At 25.7% G+C, this 19,862-nt stretch overlaps 8 protein-coding genes across 8 annotated transcripts; all 8 read left to right on the top strand.

Annotated features, from left to right (window-relative positions):
• Window positions 1-91: 91 nt before the first annotated feature.
• On the top strand, window positions 92-10,422 carry vps13A (vacuolar protein sorting-associated protein 13 family protein; the record flags this gene model as incomplete). The annotated part of the gene is made up of 3 exons (XM_632551.1): window positions 92-622; window positions 731-1,003; window positions 1,105-10,422. The coding sequence occupies 3 exons, from the start codon at window positions 92-94 to the stop codon at window positions 10,420-10,422; spliced, it is 10,122 nt and encodes a 3,373-aa protein (XP_637643.1).
• A 576-nt stretch (window positions 10,423-10,998) lies between these two features.
• ponC5 (ponticulin-related protein) lies at window positions 10,999-11,442 on the top strand (the record flags this gene model as incomplete). Its single annotated transcript, XM_632550.1, has 1 exon — window positions 10,999-11,442. The coding sequence occupies one exon, from the start codon at window positions 10,999-11,001 to the stop codon at window positions 11,440-11,442; it is 444 nt and encodes a 147-aa protein (XP_637642.1).
• Window positions 11,443-12,145: 703 nt separating this feature from the next.
• On the top strand, window positions 12,146-12,589 carry ponC3 (ponticulin-related protein; the record flags this gene model as incomplete). Its single annotated transcript, XM_632549.1, has 1 exon — window positions 12,146-12,589. One exon carries the CDS (start codon window positions 12,146-12,148, stop codon window positions 12,587-12,589), a length of 444 nt encoding a protein of 147 aa, XP_637641.1.
• Window positions 12,590-13,357: 768 nt separating this feature from the next.
• Window positions 13,358-13,801, top strand: ponC4 (ponticulin-related protein; the record flags this gene model as incomplete). The annotated part of the gene is made up of 1 exon (XM_632548.1): window positions 13,358-13,801. One exon carries the CDS (start codon window positions 13,358-13,360, stop codon window positions 13,799-13,801), a length of 444 nt encoding a protein of 147 aa, XP_637640.1.
• Window positions 13,802-14,538: 737 nt separating this feature from the next.
• ponC1 (ponticulin-related protein) lies at window positions 14,539-14,982 on the top strand (the record flags this gene model as incomplete). The annotated part of the gene is made up of 1 exon (XM_632547.1): window positions 14,539-14,982. The coding sequence occupies one exon, from the start codon at window positions 14,539-14,541 to the stop codon at window positions 14,980-14,982; it is 444 nt and encodes a 147-aa protein (XP_637639.1).
• A 778-nt stretch (window positions 14,983-15,760) lies between these two features.
• On the top strand, window positions 15,761-16,204 carry ponC2 (ponticulin-related protein; the record flags this gene model as incomplete). Its single annotated transcript, XM_632546.1, has 1 exon — window positions 15,761-16,204. One exon carries the CDS (start codon window positions 15,761-15,763, stop codon window positions 16,202-16,204), a length of 444 nt encoding a protein of 147 aa, XP_637638.1.
• A 617-nt stretch (window positions 16,205-16,821) lies between these two features.
• Window positions 16,822-17,592, top strand: DDB_G0286713 (hypothetical protein; the record flags this gene model as incomplete). The annotated part of the gene is made up of 2 exons (XM_632545.1): window positions 16,822-17,088; window positions 17,167-17,592. The coding sequence occupies 2 exons, from the start codon at window positions 16,822-16,824 to the stop codon at window positions 17,590-17,592; spliced, it is 693 nt and encodes a 230-aa protein (XP_637637.1).
• Window positions 17,593-18,086: 494 nt separating this feature from the next.
• Window positions 18,087-19,408, top strand: gpt8 (hypothetical protein; the record flags this gene model as incomplete). Its single annotated transcript, XM_632544.1, has 2 exons — window positions 18,087-18,661; window positions 18,748-19,408. 2 exons carry the CDS (start codon window positions 18,087-18,089, stop codon window positions 19,406-19,408), a joined length of 1,236 nt encoding a protein of 411 aa, XP_637636.1.
• Window positions 19,409-19,862: the final 454 nt, after the last annotated feature.

Below are 19,862 nucleotides of genomic sequence, written 5' to 3'. Positions count from 1 at the left end.
AAAAAAAAAAAGATAGAATTTTAAAAAAACAAATAATTAAAAAACAAATTATTAAAAAAAAAAAAAAAAAAAAAGAAAAGAATTATAAATAATGGTATTTGAAGGATTAGTATCAGATGTTTTATCAAGAGTACTTGGTGAATATGTAAAGAATTTAAATAAAGATCAATTAAAGATTGGTATATTTGGAGGTAGTGTACAACTTCAAAATTTAGAATTAAAAGAGGATGCTCTGGCGAATCTACCAATAAATTTACCCATTACAGTGAAGAAGGGTTTTCTTGGTAAATTAGATCTCAAAGTACCTTGGAAAGATTTAAAATCTAAACCTGTAATTATCAATATCGATTGTATCTATGCATTGGCAGTACCACAAACACAAAACTATAAATACGATGAAAAAGAAGAAGCAAAGAAACAAGCAGAATTAAAGAAAAAGAAATTAGAAAATTATGAATGGATTAAATCAATTAAAGATGCTGAAGAGAATGAAATCTCTTCATTACAATCCGAAAAATCAGATTCATTCACTGATCGTTTAGTTACAAAAATTATTGATAATTTACAAATTGTAATTAATAAAGTTCATATTAGATTTGAAAATAAAAATGATATTGGTAAAGTAAGTAAAAAAAAAAAAAAAAAAAAAAATAATAATAATAATAATAAAATAAAGTAATTCTATTTTACTAAAATAATAAAAAAAAAAAAAAAAAAAAAAAAAATAAAGTTATATGCACTTGGTATAACATTAGATAAATTATCAATTCAATCAACCGATGAATTTTGGATACCATCATTTGTTGATAGTTCAAAATCAAAGTTTATAAAAAAGTTAGCATTAATGGATTCATTAGGTTTTTATATTGATGATAATGCAGATTCACTTCAAAATTTAAAACTTGATGAATTTACAAAAGCATTTACAAGTTTAATTCCATCATCTGCTTCATTCTCTTTATTATCAAAATATATTATTAAACCAATTTCTTCACAATTAAAAGTAAATATAAATATATTTTAATAATAATAATAATAATAATAATATTTAAAATAATAATAATTTATATATTAACTTTTTATTAATTTTATTTTATTTAATAGTTAAATATTAATAAAAGTGATATTATTGAAAAATCAATACCAAAAATATTGGTTGAATGTGTAATGTCACAAATTACATGTACATTATCATCAGGTCAATATCAAAATATTTTAAGTATATTAAATTTTACAAATGAATATTTAAGAGATATAAAGTATTTAAAGTTTAGACCTATTGTAAAGGTATCAGAGAATCCAAAATTATGGTGGAGATATGTTGGTCAAGTTATTGTTGAACAAATTAGAGAAAAGAGATTTAGTAGATCATGGGAATTTATAGCACAAAGACGTCGCGCAAGATTAGCATACATTCCATTATTCAAAAGAAATATACCAAAGGTTGATTGGTTACAACCATTGAATAAACATGAATTGGAACAATTGAATCAATTGGAAGAGCGTTTATCATTTGAAGATATAGTTTACTTTAGATCATTGGCCTATGCAGAGATTAAAAAAGAGACAGAGAAAAATAAGATACGTAAACAATTTCTCGATTCAAAACGTCAAGAACGTGGTTTCTTTCAAAATATTTTCAATACTAAAAAGGATGAAGATGAAAAAGCTGCACCAAAAATTCAATTATCAAGTGAAGAACGTGATGAACTCTATAAAACCATTGAATATAATGATGTGGTTTCCGCAAGTGAAGAACCACCAGATTGGGTAAAGATTATTGGTAATTTTGAAATCAAAGGTTTTGCAATTCAATTGGTAGAGGCGAATCAAGTTTTCATTGAAGCATTGTACACTGGTTTATCTTTGAAATTCGAACAACGTAATGAAGGTATTAAAGTGATGGCTGGTATTCATTTGTTTGAAGTTTACGATCAATTCACTAAACGTACTCATTTCCCAAAGATTATTGCAAGTGTACCAACCAAAGGTACTGGAACCTTTGCTAGTGTCATTGTTGATACTCGTCCACCCGATAAAAATTTAGATCTCTCTGTAGAGTTAAATATGGATCCATTGAATATCATTGTCACCAAACCATTAATTATGAAAGTTGTAGACTTTTTCCATGACCCAAATTTAGATATTACCAATATTTCCAATAGAGCTGGTGCTCATTTAGAAGACATTAAAGAACAAGCGAAAATGCAACTACAAGATGCTATTGATAATCACAAGGTTTTAGGTTTAGCTGTTAACATTCATGCTCCAGTCATTTTCATACCAGAGGATGTAATTAATGAACGTTCAAATATTTTAATTGTAGATTTAGGTAAATTGGTCGTACGTTCTGATACTTCAGCATTCGTTAAAGGTAGCAATAAATTGGCAGGTAGCACTAGTGAAATTGATCTCTACGATAAGTTTAATGTATCATTTGAATCGATTCAAGTTTTATTATCAGACGATTTAAAGTCTGCAATTAGTACTGGTGATAAAAAACCACCAACTATTGGTGGTGTCAATGATAAACAAGGTCATCCTCTAAAACATCATAACTCAATCATTAAAAAATTCGATATTCAATTGAAAATCTTTTCATCAATTCAACAAAATAACCTAACAATGACAAAATTAAAAATTAAAGGTGAATTACCAAAATTCGATTTCTATTTATCTGATAAGAAATTCAAACAATTGTTAACTATTTTAAATGCCATCACTGCAGATATACCAGTTACTAGTGGTAAACCAAAAGCAACCATAACACCAATTAATGATTCAAATTCACCTTCTTCAGTTTCACCAAAATTAATTTCAACTTCACCACATTCTTTTTCTTCCTCTTCTGCACCTGTTGATGTTAATTCATCAAATGATTTAAAGAAATCAAAAGAAAACATTGAATTACTATTGAATGCAAAATTAGTTGAAGCTGAATTTGAAATTAAATCAATTAGTTTAACTTTATCAAATAATCAATCCGATTTAATTAGAGTGGTTTTCTCTGATATTAATGTTGGTTTCCAACAACGTACTTTTGATATGTCTGGTACATTTAAACTATCATCATTAGAGATTGAAGATTGTTTCACAAAGAATACTTTAAATAAATTGGCAACTTCAAATCCACCACATGCAGATCGTTCATTGGGTAAGGATAGTTTGGTTCAAATGCATTTCAAACAAATTCAAACAGCTTCACCAGAATTTAATAAAATAGATATGTCCATCGATTTAAAGATTCATTCTTTTTATTTGGTTATTAATCCATCAACCATTTATCAATTATTAAAATTAGCAAAATCATTACAAAAAGATCCTGAAAATATTGATCAAATTAGTAAAGCTTATCCAAGACTATTAAGTAGAAATAAAGTGGTACCAATTAATTCATCTGAAGGTGGTGGTACAGCAGCAACCTCACCTAATGCTCACTTATCATCACCAAATCAACAATCACCAAATCAACAATCACCAAATCAACAATCACCACAAATCGTTTCAAGAAAGATTATTACAGGTACAGGTAGTAATAGTAAACCAGTTGGTCCTGATGAAAAAGTGGTTTCAAGTAAAACTGCATCTGGTACCACTACAAGAAGAGTTATCATTCGTTCAGTTCGTCATGTACCAAAAAAGAAAGGTCCAACTGAATTTGTTTCAATGAAATTTAGTGTTCATATCAATAGTTTAGGTTTAGCATTAAATCAAGATAATAATGAATTATTGGGTATCTTTACAATTAATAATGTTTCAACCGATGTTTCAATGTTTAAAGATAATCGTATGTTGGTTCAAGGTAGATTGGGTTCAATCATTTTGGATGATTTAACTCCAACCATTTCAAACTATAAACAAATTATCATTCCAAAGAATACATCTGGTGATATGTTAGACTTTAAATATGAAACTTTCTCAATGACTCTATCAAATTATGCAGGTTATGATGCTTCAGTTAATGCAAATGTTAAATCAATCTTATTCAATGCAAATGTTGGTTTCTTAATTCATCTTCAAAATTATTTTTTAGGTGGTATGTTAGATCCAATTTTAAAACAAGATGATAGCAATAATAATAATAAATCAATTGAAAAATCAAAATCAATTGATTCAAAATTAAATGAACAACAATCTTCATCATCATCAACATCAACACCAAGATCTGATGATAATCATGAAAAGAGTGAAAGAGAATTAGATCTTGAAAAGAATAAAAAATTATTAACATCACTTCAACAAAATACAAATAAACATATACCAAAGATGAAATTAGATATTGTTGTTGAAACACCAGTTTTAGTTATACCACAAGCAACTAGATCAAAGAATTCTTTAATTATGGAGTTGGGTAAAATCATTATTTCAAATGGTTGGCAATATCATGATAAGACAATGGCACCAATGGAAAATATGAAAATTCATTTACAAGATGCAAATATCACCATTTTATCCGATAATAGATCAAGTTACTTCTTGGAGAAGTTAACAATTGATTTAGGTATCTCAAAATTCTTGGTACCAAATACTGATCCAGAAGTTGAGGATCAAACTATTGATTTATCAATTTCTCATTTCGCTTTCTATTTGGATGAAAATCAATATCGTTTCTTTTTGGGTTTAAGTCAAAATGTACAAAAAGAATTGGATCTTGCAAATAAAGAGGTTCAAGAAATTAAAAAACTTTCAAATATGGGTGATCCTTTTGAAATGGGTCGTATTACTTCTAATGATATGCAATATTTCACAGAACAAGAGGTTATTCAAAAAATGGGTAAAGTTTTATTACGTATTCATTTGGTATTGGACTATGTTAGTTTCAAGATTAGTTCATTGGATGCTCAAGGTGAAATAGCTCATTTCATCGTTCGTGGCATTGATGTCGATGTAAAGAATACCGATAAGAATAAAACAAACATTCAATTAAGTATGAAATCAATTTTACTCTCTGATACTCGTTCAAATTCAACCAATATCTTTAAGAACCTCTTAGAGAATAAAGTAAACACTGAATCAGTTGCACCATTCCTTCAAGTTGGTTATATTCGTGATAATCTTTTGGGTGATCAATATATTAATGTCAATATTAATAACACTTGTTTATTCCTTTCGCCAACTCCTCTCTTAATGATTTCTGAATTCTTTATGGTACCATTATCAGAACAACATGATACAAATAATATGGATGTTGATTTAGATTTAGATTTGGAAAGTTTAGAAAGTGAATTAAATTCATTAATGGATCCATCAATTGAAAAAGATGATAATGATCTTCAACAACAACAACAACAATCATCATCATCATCATTTATTCCATCTCAACAACAACAACAACAAAAAGTAAGATCACAATCAATTATTGGTCAAAATAGAAGTAGAACTTCATCAATTGGTGGTAAAGAATCTAAAACAATTTCATCATCAATATCAAATAATTCATTATCATCATATCCACAAGAAGCAGGTATGGAAGATGAAGAAGAGAAAGAAATATTTAGATCACCAACCATTACATTCACAGCAACTTTAGTACCATCAGTTACATTGGTTGAAGATGAAACATTATCAACTACAAGATGTTTAATGTTGAAAACTCGTGTTGGTGTACAATTCCGTAGAGATCCACATGGTATTGAAAATGCTACAGTTGTCATTGAAAATACTAAAGTTAACATTTATAAACCATCTTCAACAGAATCTGAAAATCAAGGTTCAAGACCAATTCAAATTTTGAAACCAATTGAAATGATCACCATTAAATATATTAAAGAGAATTTAACTTCAACCGAGTGGAAACAAGATATTGGTATCTCTTGTACCGCTATGAAAGTTTTCTTCTCTTATGATGATGTAAAAGCAATCTTAAAGATTTTAAATAATATTACAACAAATCTACAAAAACAACAAGAACAACAAAAGAAGAGACAATTATCATTTGATAATATGGCTTCAAGTTCAACTTCATTACCATCATTAAATAAATCAACAAATTCATTCCAAACTTCAACATCTGGTAATAGTAATAGTGGTAAAAAAGATGAAGAATTATTTACAAATAATGAAAAATTAAGATTCTCATGTCCAAATGTTAGTGTTTTATTTATTAATGAATCACCAGAAATGTATATACCAATTATAGAATTATTCTTTGCAGATATTGAAGCAAGTGCAATGAATTGGAGCACAGATTTAGAATCAAAGGCTTCAATGTCAATTAAAGGTGATTATTTCAATGAAACTAATATGAAATTTGAACCAGTTATTGAAGATTGGAGTTTCTCTGTCGATTTGAAAAAGAATCGTACCGGTAAGATTAAAGGTAGTTTCTTGGCAACTCGTGAATTATTAAATATCAATGTCTCACATTCATTACTTCAAACTATTAGTAGTGCAATGATTCATGTGGAGAAAATTGATCAAATGGATGCAGCAAACTTAAGTTCATCATTGAATGCATCAAATTTAACAACTTCAACAGGTAGTAATAATAGTAGTACCAGTGGTAGCGGTTTAGTTCAATCATTTAATGGACCAAGTGTTTTAAATAAATATTTACCAGGTGGTGAAAAGAATGATAGTAAAATTTCATTCCATTCTCATTGGATTTCAAATCAAACTGGTGTAACATTAGAATATCATATTCCAAAGGTTGATAGTGAAATGTTCCAATTGACAGAATCATCGGAACCAGTATCATTACCAATGAAAATTTCAAAGAGTAGAGATGCAACAATGGGTGAACATTTGAATATAGAATTATTTATTCAAGGCTCAAAGATTTCAAATCTATCAATGGATGCAGTTGGTTATAGAATCTATAGAATTGGTTCAACCAATGAATTCATCACTTGTGAAGTACGTTTACGTCCTGATGGCAGTAAATGTTGTTACATTAAATCAATGGATCAATTTGAAAATAATACATCATTAAATTTGGAATTGAAATGTCAAGAGAATGGTTCACCCTTTTCAATCGCTAAACATTCTAAATTCTCTTTACCAATTTTAGTCTCAAAGGATCTTTGCAAGTTTTGGATAAAGTTAGAGAATTCACCATATTGGTCCGATCCAATCGATATTTACAAATTACCAGATCATGAAAATAGTAAACTCTTTAAACTTCAAACAGTGGATAAAGTTGGTATGTTTGTATCATTGGTTCATAAAACCATTGCCAATAGAAATTGTGATCGTTTCAATAATACCTTTAAATTCTTCCCACCCATTCAAATTGAAAACATTTTACCATATCCATTTAAACTCTCAATCCCAGGTACAACCATTGATAAGGTTAACATGGGATCAGGTGAGAAAATCGATTGTCATTACTATCAACCAGGTTCAAATTTAGTGGCGATCGTAAGTGAATTAGAGAATTTCCCAGAAACTAAACATACCTTGGTATCAGGTGATGCAACCTCTCCAACTTTTACAAAAACATTCAAACTTCAACAAAACAATCGTGAAATTTCATTGGATATTGAACGTACCGAATTGATTAAAGGCGTTCGTACTCTATCATTTTATTGTCAATATTGGTTAGTCAATAATTCCCTCTTACCAATTGAAGTCAAGTTATCCGATAATCAAGTACTATTGGTACCACCCAATTTACCAGATCAATTACCACGACCACCAGTGCTCTATAGTAACAACACAATTCGTGCTCGTATTCCATTACAAGCTGAACAACCAATGAATAAGAGTTTCTGTGAGAAATTCCCAATCTCTGCAGTTGGTAATCCAAATACTATCTTTTTAACAAACCCAACTCGTACTTATGAACTCTCATACAAAGTTGATTTCTGTCCAAATGAAAGATTCCGTCTCTCTAAAACCGTCACTTTTGTACCAAAGAATGTAATTTGCAATGATTTACCATTCCCAATTCTAGTTGCTCAATGTGTTAGTACTATCGATGGTATCGATAAGATGGCACTCAATTTCAGTGGTAGTGGTTTGAGTAGTAGTTCAGGTAGTAATGGTAAAGGTGTTTCAAATCCTGTTAGATTACTAGGTGAACTAAGATTAGATCCTGGTGAATATAAACCATTCCATTGGGAAGAGAATGTTGAAAATAAAAAGATTTCAATTAGACCAATTACCAATGAAAAGAATCCTCAAGAATGGCGTTGGTCAGGTGGTTTCTTTGTTGATTCCATTAGTGATTACGTTGTAAAGAGTAGAAATACCGAACGTCCTGATCACGATTCTCTCTTATTCCATGTGAATATCAAAGAGAAACAAGGTACTCATTTCATTAGAATTCCACTTTCAAGTAAAGAAAGTCCACCTTATATCATTCAAAATGATACTCAATTCAAAATCTCATTCTTCCAACGTGATTCACCAGAGAATATCGATTATATTGAACCAAAAGAAAAGCTTTGCTATGGTTGGGATGAACCATCTGCAGAATATGTTCTCTCTGTCGCTGTAGAGGGTAAAACATTGAAAAAGCGTATCAATGTCAATAAGATTAAAGGTTATAAACTTCAACATGAACGTACTGATCTCTACATTACAATTACAATCGATGGTCCATCTCGTGTATTACTCTTCTCTACCAATGAAAAGAAATTCCGTTCAATTAAAGCTTGGACCGATAATAAAGCTGTCAATTTATCACAATCACAGAGTGAATATCATTTCAATATTCGTTGCTCTGGTATTGGTTGTTCAATTATCGATAAGACACCAAAGGAATTGGCTTACATTTCAATGAAAGATTTCCTTATCATTGCAACTCAAAGTTCAATTGAAAATACGGTTGAGGTTAAATTAGCAGAGTTACAAATTGATAATCAATTGATTAAAACAGATTTCCCTGTACTCATTCATACAGTTTCACCAGATAAAGAACATAGAAAAGACTTTTTACATGCTGTTATCATTAAATCTACCATTGATAATATTGATTACTTTAGATACTTTTCAACTTTAATTCAAGAGATGACAATTGAACTCGAAGATCATTGGATTAAAGAAGTTTTAGATTTCGTTGATTCAATTCCATCATTTGGTCGTGGAAATAATGCTTCAAATAATAATAATAATAATGGAATGACAAGTAGTCAAATGAGACAAAGTGGTAGTGGTCTTGATAGTTTAACATCAACACTATATAATGCTGTCTCAATTGAACCACCAACTTCAGATTCTTCAACAATTAAAATGGTTTATTTCGCATTATTAGTTTTGAATCCAATAAAGATCAATTTAACTTTAGCTCTCCAAAATGATGGTTTAATTAAATCCAATCATAAGATTTTATCATTGGTTGAAGGTTTAGGTTTATCATTGACAAGATTAGATCGTGCACCAATTACATTACAAGGTTTATTAATGGAACATCCATTCACTTCAAGATCAACTATCATTGATAAGATTAAAACATCATACATTCAACAAGCTCTCAGACAATTTTATAACATTTTAGGTTCTGTCGATTTCCTTGGTAATCCTGTTGGTTTGTTTAGAAATTTCGGTACTGGTGTTCATGACTTTTTCGTAGAGCCAGCTCAAGGTTTAGTTAAATCACCAGCAGACTTCACTAAAGGTTTAGCAAAAGGTACAAGTAGTTTTGTAAAGAACTCTGTATTTGGTACTTTCAATACTTTGTCAAAGTTAACCGGTACTTTGGGTACTGGTGTTGCAACTCTTTCATTTGATGAAAAATATCTTCAAGAAAGAAAATTACATCAAGCTCGTAAACCTTCCCATGTTGGTGAAGGTTTAGCAATGGGTGGTATTGGTTTGGGTCGTGGTATTCTTCAAGGTATTACAGGTATCGTTACAAAACCAGTTGAAGGTGCAAAGAAAGGTGGTTTCGCAGGTTTTGCCAAAGGTTTAGCTCAAGGTGTTGTAGGTGTTGCAGTTAAACCAACTACCGCCGTAATCGATTTAGCAACTAAAACAACCGAAGGTATTAAAAACACTACAAATCTTCAAAGTCAAGCAGAACGTGTTCGTCCTCCAAGATGCTTTTCTCATGATAACGTTTTACGTCCATTCGATGAAGTTGAAAGTGAAGGTTGGTTCCTTTTGAAAACCGCTCACAAAGGTAAACATGCTTCTGATAGTTACATTTGGCATCATATCATCAATCAAGAATGTACCATCATCATCTCTGATCATAGAATTATCTTATCAAAATCTAAAAAGAATTTCTTACATAGTTCTTTCCTCTTCCAAATTCCTTTCAAATTCATTAAATCAAATGAAATGGTAGATGATGGTGTTCTTTTAGAATTTGACCCACCTCAAAATCTTGGTTTATTAGATCGCGATGTTAAATCTAAAGTAATTCCAGTCGATGATCCTAATGTAAACATGTTATTAAATATGAAATTATCTCATGCTTTGAAAAAATTCCATGATAATAATCCAAATTTATCAAATTCTTCCTCTATTAAATATTAGTTAATTAATTAAAAAAAAAAAAAAAAAAAAAAAAAAAAACCAAAACCAAAATAATCATAATATTATCTCTTTTATACATTTAATAGTTTTATATGTATAAAGAATAAAAAAAAAAAAAAAAATTATAATAAAATATATAATTTAAAAAATAATCTTTTTTGTGTAGCTTTTTATTTGTTTTTTTTTTTTTTGGCTGGATTTTTTTTTTTCTATTATTAGTTTTTTAATTGTGAATTGTCTCAAACCATTAATAAAATAAAAATGTAAAATTGAAAAAAAAACAACTTTCAAATAAATAAAAAGTTTCTCCTTATAATTTTCATATCAAAGATTTCATTATAAAGAAAAAAAAAAATAATATAAGCGTGTTTAAAATAATTTGCCTTGCTAGCATTTTTCAAGTAAAAATCGAAAACTAATCTTTTTTTTTAAAAAACCAGGATTTAGAGATAAAAATAAACTTCAACTACGTGTCAATACCAAAAATAAAAAAATAGAAATAAAAATTTTAAGTATAAATAGAGCACCAATCAAAAAGAAAAATTATAAAAAAAAATATTATTTTAAAAAACAAAAATGAAATTAAATAATTCTTTATTATTATTAATTGTAGCAATTATTGCTTCTTCAAATGCAGCTGAAACTTTCTCAAATTTTCAAGTTACAAATTCAGAAGCTAGCTCTCCATGTGTAACAACACCAGTTGAATTAAAGGTTAATACTTGCCAATCTGCATGCGATTCAATTCTTAATGTATTACCAGTAACTGGTTCTACCTCAAAGTTTACATTTAATCAATTTGGTGCTCAAGATACAAAATGTGCTGCAACTCCTACTTCTTCAAATGAATTCACTTGTGTAGATGGTAAATCAAAAGTTGCAATTGGTACTACAACATACTCAGTTGTTTGTGTTCCAGACAAAACAAACTCTTCAGAGTCTGACTCTTCTGATTCTACCAGAATTGGTGCTAGCTTTGCCCTTTTTGCCCTTGCTTTACTCTCAATGTTAGCTTTATAAAACATAAAACAAATAAAAAAAATAATATATTTTATTAAGATTAATTAATTAAAACAATTTCATTGGATAGTTTGTTTTTGAAAAATTGTGATAAGTTATAAAATTATAAAAAAATAAAAATATGAAAAATTCACAGTTTTGATAATAAATAATAAAAAATTATACGAATTTAAAAAAAGCAATTTTTGATAATAATTTAAGGAAAAAAACGGAATATTATTTAAAAAATAGTATAATATTAATTTTATACCTTGATTTGTTTTTTAATATATTTTATTTTTAAATTTACTACAACCAAAATATGTTTAAAAAAAAAAATAATAAAATGGTATTTTATTTCAAGTAATAGTAGTCCTAATTTTGTTTTTCAGATAAAATAAAAAAGTTTCTAATTTTAAACTTGCATAAACAAAGATTTCATCATGAAAAAAAAAAAAAAAAAAAAAAAAAAAATTTGCTTTGCTTGCATTTTTCAATTAAAAATCGAAAACAAATCTTGGTTTTTATTTTTTTTGAAATCAAGGATGAAAAGTAAAATAAAGTTTATTACCAACGTGTTAATACCAAATATTTGAAAAATAAAAAAAAATAATTTTTTTGAGTATAAATAAAACATTTTAAAAAAAAAAAATAATAAAAAAAAATATATTTAAAAACAAATTATACCATATAAATAAATTCCAACAAAAAAATCAAATACAAAATGAAATTTACTAAATCATTATTATTATTAATTGTTGCAGTTTTTGCTTCTTCAAACGCAGCTGAAACTTTCTCAAATTTTCAAGTTACAAATTCAGATGCCAACTCTCCATGTGTAACAACACCAGTTGAATTAAAGGTTAATACTTGCCAATCTGCATGTGGTTCAATTCTTAATGTATTACCAGTGACCGGTTCAACTTCAAAGTTTACATTTAATCAATTTGGTGCTCAAGATACAAAATGTGCTGCAACTCCTACTTCTTCAAATGAATTTACTTGTGTAGATGGTAAATCAAAAGTTGCAATTGGAAGTACAACATACTCAGTTGTTTGTGTTCCAGATAAAACAAACTCTTCAGAGTCTGACTCTTCTGATTCTACCAGAATTGGTGCTAGCTTTGCTCTTTTTGCCCTTGCTTTACTCTCAATGTTAGCTTTATAAATAATATATTTTATTATTATTAGTTATTTAAAACAATTTCATTTTACTTTTTGCTTTTGAAAAGTTATAAAATTAAAAATATTTTCATACTTAAAAAATAAAAAATATTTAATTTATAAATTCGCTCACAATTTTAACAATAAATAATAAAAAATTATACTGTTTAAAAAAGAAATTTTTTGATTTCAATTTAAGGAAATTAAAAAGGAATATTATTTTAAAAAACAATCTAATTAATTTTAAACCTTTTTTGGGTTTTGGTATAATTATATTTTAATTTTTACAACAAAAAAAAAAAAAAATAAAAAAAATAAAAAAAAACTAAAAATAATACTGTTTTGTTTTTTTCAAGTAATAAAGTCTTAATTTTGTTTTTCAGATAAAATAAAAAGTTTCTCATTTTATATTTGCCTAATCAAAGATTTCATCACGAAAAAAAAAAAAAAAAAAAAAAAAAAAAAAAAAAGGTAAAAAATAAAATTTGCCTTGCTTGCATTTTTCTAGTAAAAATCAAAAACTAATCTTGGTTTTTATTTTTTTTTTTTAAAATCCTGGATGAAAAATAAAAATAGGTTTATTGCCAACGTGTTAATACCAAATAATTGAAAATAAAAAAAAATAAATAAAAATAAAATAAATTATTGAAAATTTTTTGAGTATAAATAGAACACTTTGAAAAAAAAAAAAAATTATAAAAAAAAAAAATATATATTTAAAAACAAATTATACCATATTAATAAATTCCAATAAAAAAAATCAAAAACAAAAATGAAATTTACTAAATCATTATTATTATTAATTGTTGCAGTTTTTGCTTCTTCAAACGCAGCTGAAACTTTCTCAAATTTTCAAGTTACAAATTCAGAAGCTAGCTCTCCATGTGTAACAACACCAGTTGAATTAAAGGTTAATACTTGCCAATCTGCTTGTGGTTCAATTCTTAATGTATTACCAGTAACTGGTTCTACTTCAAAGTTTACATTTAATCAATTTGGTGCTCAAGATACAAAATGTGCTGCAACTCCTACTTCTTCAAATGAATTCACTTGTGTAGATGGTAAATCAAAAGTTGCAATTGGTAGTACAACATATTCAGTCGTCTGTGTTCCAGATAAAACAAACTCTTCAGAGTCTGACTCTTCTGATTCTACAAGAATTGGTGCTAGCTTTGCTCTTGCTGCCGCTGCTTTACTCTCAATGATAGCTTTATAAAAAACAAATAAAATAAATAAAAAAAAAATATATAATCATGTGAAATATATGTCCATAGTTTTAACAATTATTAAAATGGAATATTCCATAAAAAGTTATTTTTAAATTATCTTTCAAAATTTTATCTGATTTATTCCTGGATAATGTTGTTTGTAAATATTCGAGGTTATGATTGGTGGAATGGGTGACTATATTATTTTTCAAATTTATTTATTATATAAACTAAAAAACTCATTTTAGTTTAATTTTCTTGTTGAATAGGGATTTAAACTCATTTAATTTAAATAAATAATTAAATAAAAAAAAATAAAAAAAAAAAAAAACTAAAAATATTAGTGAAATAAAAAAATAATTAATAAAAATGATCTCGAATTATTTATTTTTTTAATTTTTATTTTTTTTTATAAGAAATATAATTTTCAACACTACTTTTAAATAAAATTCAGTTTGTTAGTTTCTTTATAATTTAAAATAATTTGCTTTGCTAGCATTTTTCAATTAAAAATCGAAAACAAATCTTGGATTTTTTTTTTTTTTGAAATTCAAGATGAAAAATAAAAAAAAGTTTATTACCAACGTGTTAATACCTAACATTTAAAAATAAAAAAAAAAAAAAAAAAAAAAAAAAAAAAATTCTGATTTTGAGTATAAATAGAACATTTTAAAAAAAATAAGAATTAAAAAAAAACAAATTATACCATACAAATAAATCCCAATAAAAAAAATCAAATAGAAAAATGAAATTTACCAAATCATTATTATTATTAATTGTTGCAGTTTTTGCTTCTTCAAACGCAGCTGAAACTTTCTCAAATTTTCAAGTTACAAATTCAGATGCCAACTCTCCATGTGTAACAACACCAGTTGAATTAAAGGTTAATACTTGCCAATCTGCTTGTGGTTCAATTCTTAATGTATTACCAGTGACCGGTTCAACTTCAAAGTTTACATTTAATCAATTTGGTGCTCAAGATACAAAATGTGCTGCAACTCCTACTTCTTCAAATGAATTCACTTGTGTAGATGGTAAATCAAAAGTTGCAATTGGTACTACAACATACTCAGTTGTTTGTGTTCCAGATAAAACAAACTCTTCAGAGTCTGACTCTTCTGATTCTACCAGAATTGGTGCTAGTTTTGCTCTTGCTGCCTCTGTTTTACTCTCAATGTTAGCTATATAAAAAACAAAAAAAACAAATAAATAAATTAAATTAATTTTCCACACTCTCATTAAAATTAACATTCGTTTATGATATGTTCAAAATTATAAAATAAAAAATCTAATCATCTAAAATATTACTAACATTAAATTTACAAATTAACTTTTTTGTGCATAGTTTAAATAATTAATCATAAGAAATATTTAATTTTTAAAATGGAATTTAAAATAATATTAGGAAACTAACTAAATTTCTAACTTAAAAAATGAAATGAAATCAATTAGTATTATCTACAATCGCATCGAATTTCAATATTAAAAATTCTATTGTTTCCATATTTTAATTTTAAATTTTCTCCTGGTAAAACTATCTTTAAAAAAAAAAAATATATAAATTTTCTTGTTTTTTTAAGTAATAATAATCCTTATTTTATTTTTCAAATAACAAAAAAAGTTTGTCATTGTAAATTTCTCAATCAAAGATTTCTCCAAGAAAAAAAAAAAAAAAAAAAAATAAAATTGCTTTGCTTGCATTTTTCAAGTAAAAATCAAAAATAAATCTTGGTTTTTTTTTTTTTTAAAAAACAATGGTTTAGAAAAAAAAAATTAAGTTTCTTACCAACGTGTTAATACTAAATATTTGAAAATTAAAAAAAAAATAATAAAAATAATTTTTTTTAGTATAAATTGAGAATAAAAAAAAAAATAGTAATAATAAAAAAAAAAAAAATTATAATCAATATAAAAACAAATTATATATATATAAATTCCAATACATAAAAAAAATAAACCAATTCAAAATGAAATTTACTAAACCATTATTATTATTAATTGTAGCAATTATTGCTTCTTCAAATGCAGCTGAAACTTTCTCAAATTTTCAAGTTACAAATTCAGATGCCAGCTCTCCATGTGTAACAACACCAGTTGAATTAAAGGTTAATACTTGCCAATCTGCTTGTGGTTCAATTCTTAATGTATTACCAGTAACTGGTTCTACCTCAAAGTTTACATTTAATCAATTTGGTGCTCAAGATACAAAATGTGCTGCAACTCCTACTTCTTCAAATGAATTTACTTGTGTAGATGGTAAATCAAAAGTTGCAATTGGTACTACAACATACTCAGTTGTTTGTGTTCCAGACAAAACAAACTCTTCAGAGTCTGACTCTTCTGATTCTACAAGAATTGGTGCTAGTTTTGCTCTTTTTGCCCTTGCTTTACTCTCAATGTTAGCTTTATAAATATAAAACAAATAAAAATAAAAAAATACAAATAAAAAAATAAATAATTAATTAAATAAATAAATAATTAAATAATAAAAAATACATTTTATTTTAGGATTTAAACATTTCTCTTTTTTAAAACCAAAAATATTGGGCACACTACATGTATGCATATGTTTGAGTAAGAGCGTATAGTTAAGTGTTGTTCGTATGATGTGTCTGAAAATTTATCACATGGTTTAACAATTTTTTTTTTCCTCCTCTTTTTTATTAAAAAAAATAAAAATAAAAATAAAATAAAAATAAAATAAAATAAAAATTAAAACAAAAGTGAGAATAAAAAAAAAAAAAATAAAAATGAAAATAAAAATAAATAATCAAAAAAATATTATGTGTGGTGTTTTGAAATAAAAAAAGAAAAGATTAAAAGAGTTATATATAACTTTCAGAATGTGTCAAGTTTTGGTGTTAGCATTGAGAATTAAAATTTTAATTTATTTTATTTTAAAATATTTTTTATTAATTTTTTTTTTTTTTTTTTTTTTTTTTTTTTTGGGGGTAATAAAAAAATTTTATTTTGGTAATTAAAAAATAAAAAAAATAATAATTATAGTAATAAAAAACTTGTAAAATAAATGTTTTTACCAATGGAAGAAATAATTAATAAAGCAGATAAATTACATGACCAATGTAAACATGATGAAATCATTGAATTTATTAATCAACAAGAGGACCAAGATAATGTCAATAAGAATGTTGAAATCAATTGGAGATTAGCTCGTGCATATTATAATCAAAGTGATTTAGAAGAAGATAGAGATACAAAATTAAAATATATTCAAACTTCATTAGAAATAATAAATAAATTCATACCAACTAATGAACATCCTGATTTATATAAAGTATGTAATTTTTTTTTTTTTTTTTTTTTTTTTTTTATAAAAAAAAAATATTATTAATAATATTAATAAATAATAAAGTGGTGGGCAATTTCAACATCAGGATTAGGTGAATTTTTAAGTTCAAAAGAAAAAGTGGGAAATGCACCAAAAATTCAAGAGTATGCATTAAAATCTTTAAATTTACGACCAAATGATAGTATAACCTTATTTTTATTAGGAAGATGGAGTTATTCAGTGGCATCAATAAGTTGGATTGAGAGGGGTGTTGCAAATGCTTTATTTGGTAAAGTGCCAAATGCAACATACCAAGAAGCATTGGATTATTTTTTAAGTTCCTATCAAATTGATCCAACTTTAATTAGATGTATAGTTTCAATCGCTGATTGTTACACTCAATTAAAACAATATGAAAAAGCAAATGAATATTACACCATTGCTGCCTCAATGACACCAAAGAATAAATTTGAAGAGAAATTCGTTTTAGAAGCAAAAAATAAAATTTAAAAAAATAAAAAAATAATTTATTTCAACAAAATAATGAAAAAAGTATCTTTTTTTTTTTGTTTATTTTTCTTCTCTAAATTTCACTTTTTTTTTTTTTATATATTATTGCACTGCGTCGAAAAAAATTTTTTTTTTTTTTTTTTTCAAACAATTGGATTTGTCCGGTTGAACGAAAATAATTAATTTTTTTTTTTTTTTTTTTTTTTTTTTTTTTTTTTTTTTTTTTTTTTTTTTTCAATAGATTGTTCATGTTAATCGGTTTTTTTTGAAATTTAAGATATTTTTTATTTTTAGTTGACATTTTTTTTTTAATTTTTTTAATTTTTTTAATTTTTTTTTTCCTCTGGTAAAACAAAAAAAAAAAAATAACAGTAATAATAATTGTAACAGTAATAATTGAATAGTTTATTATATTTATTAAACTGAAAATTAACTAAATTGTAAAGTTGGAAAAAAAAAAAAAAAAAAAAAAAAAAAAAAAAAAAAAAAAAAAAATGAGTAGGCTGTCTGCTACAAAGAGAATACCAAAATACCTACTGAAACGAGGTGTTTTTTTAATAGCTGTAATAATAGTAATAATAAGTAATACATTCTTATTTTGTAAATTAAGAGATATAGATTTTCCATTTGTTTTATTTAATAGAATTGGGTACACGATTAATGGTGAAAATAAAGTTTTTGATGAACATACAATTTATAATTATTTTCAATCAAAACCAATAGAATTAACAGAAAAAGAAAAAAGAATAAAACAAATTGTATTATCAAGAGAATGTGAATATGTGGATTTAGTATATACTTGGGTAAATGGTTCAGATCCAAAACATATCGATAGTCATAAGAAAACTAGAATGAGTTTACAAGCTGATGATATCTCTGTAAATAGATATATACCATCTTCATTTAGAGATCTCAATACTTTAAAATATTCATTAAGAAGTGTTAGACAATATGCACCATGGATTAAAAATATTTTTATAATTACTGCAAATCAAATACCGACATGGTTCGATATTGAAAATTCTGAAAATGTTAGATTTATTTCACATAGTGATTATTTTCATAAAAAGTAAATTAAATTAAATTTTTAATAATTTTATAAATAAATTAATTAATATTAATATGGTAATTTTATTTTTTTTTTAAAATTTTTAGGTCAGATTTACCAACATTTAATTCAAATTCAATTGAATCAAATTTTTGGAATTTACCAATTGAAGTTTCAAATTGTTTTTTATATTTAAATGATGATATATTTTTTAGTAGACCAGTTAAACAAAGTGATTATTTTGATGAAAATAAAAATTTTAGACAATCCGTTTTTTTAACGGAATATTTAATGGGTAGAAAAGCCTATTTTCTAGATTTATATGACCAATATTCAAAAGCAATTTTATTTTCAAATAGAGCATTGGCTTCAATTTGGGGTCAAGATAGAAAAAGGAGTATACCAGCTCATGGAATTCAAGTTTTCAATAGAAAGATATGGTATAAAATGCAAGAAGAATTTGGTGCAGGTTTAGAAATTACATCTTCAAATAAGTTTAGAAATATAACTGATTTTCAAATCTCACATTTATATATTCAATTTGCATTAAGATATTCAAAACCAATTATAGGTTCAGATGATGTATTATATATTCAATTAAATAATGAAAATTTTGATGAAAAATTAGAAATCCTTAAAAATTCCAGAGATGAAACAAACTCAATATGTTTAAATGATGGTTTGGAATTTATTAATGATGATCTTCAAAAAAAATCTGATGATACTTTTAATTTCCTATTCCCAATTAAATCTAATTTTGAAAAATAAATAAAATTAAAAAAAAACAGTATTGGTGTTTGACAATATTCACCAACACCACCTCCTGGTTTTATAGATATTGGAATTTAAAAATTAAAGAGATAAAATGAACTCAATATGTTTAAATTTAAATGAGGGTTTAGAGTTTATTAACAATTATTTACAAAAATTGTCCAACTCAAATCAATTATTTTATTTTTTAAAAAGGTTCGTTTTTTTTTTTTTTTTTTTTTTTTTTTGGCGGTTTAAAAATGAAAAAATAAAAAATAAAAAAATAAAAAAAAAAATTTTTTAGAGGAATTGGTGCAAGTCACTTTTGGTGTTTAAAAAAAAAATCCCTTTTTTTTTTTTTTTTTTTTTTTTTTTTTTTTTTTTTTTTTTTTTTTGACATTTACAACGTTTGCAATGTTCGAATCTATTTTTATTTTGTGCATTTTGATTTTTTTAATTTTTTTAATTTTTT

The sequence above is a fragment of the Dictyostelium discoideum genome, assembly GCF_000004695.1.
Source record: "Dictyostelium discoideum AX4 chromosome 4 chromosome, whole genome shotgun sequence".
NCBI lineage: Eukaryota > Evosea > Eumycetozoa > Dictyosteliales > Dictyosteliaceae > Dictyostelium > Dictyostelium discoideum.
Note: the sequence above shows the minus strand (reverse complement) of the source record. Positions and strands in the feature narration are given on the sequence as shown.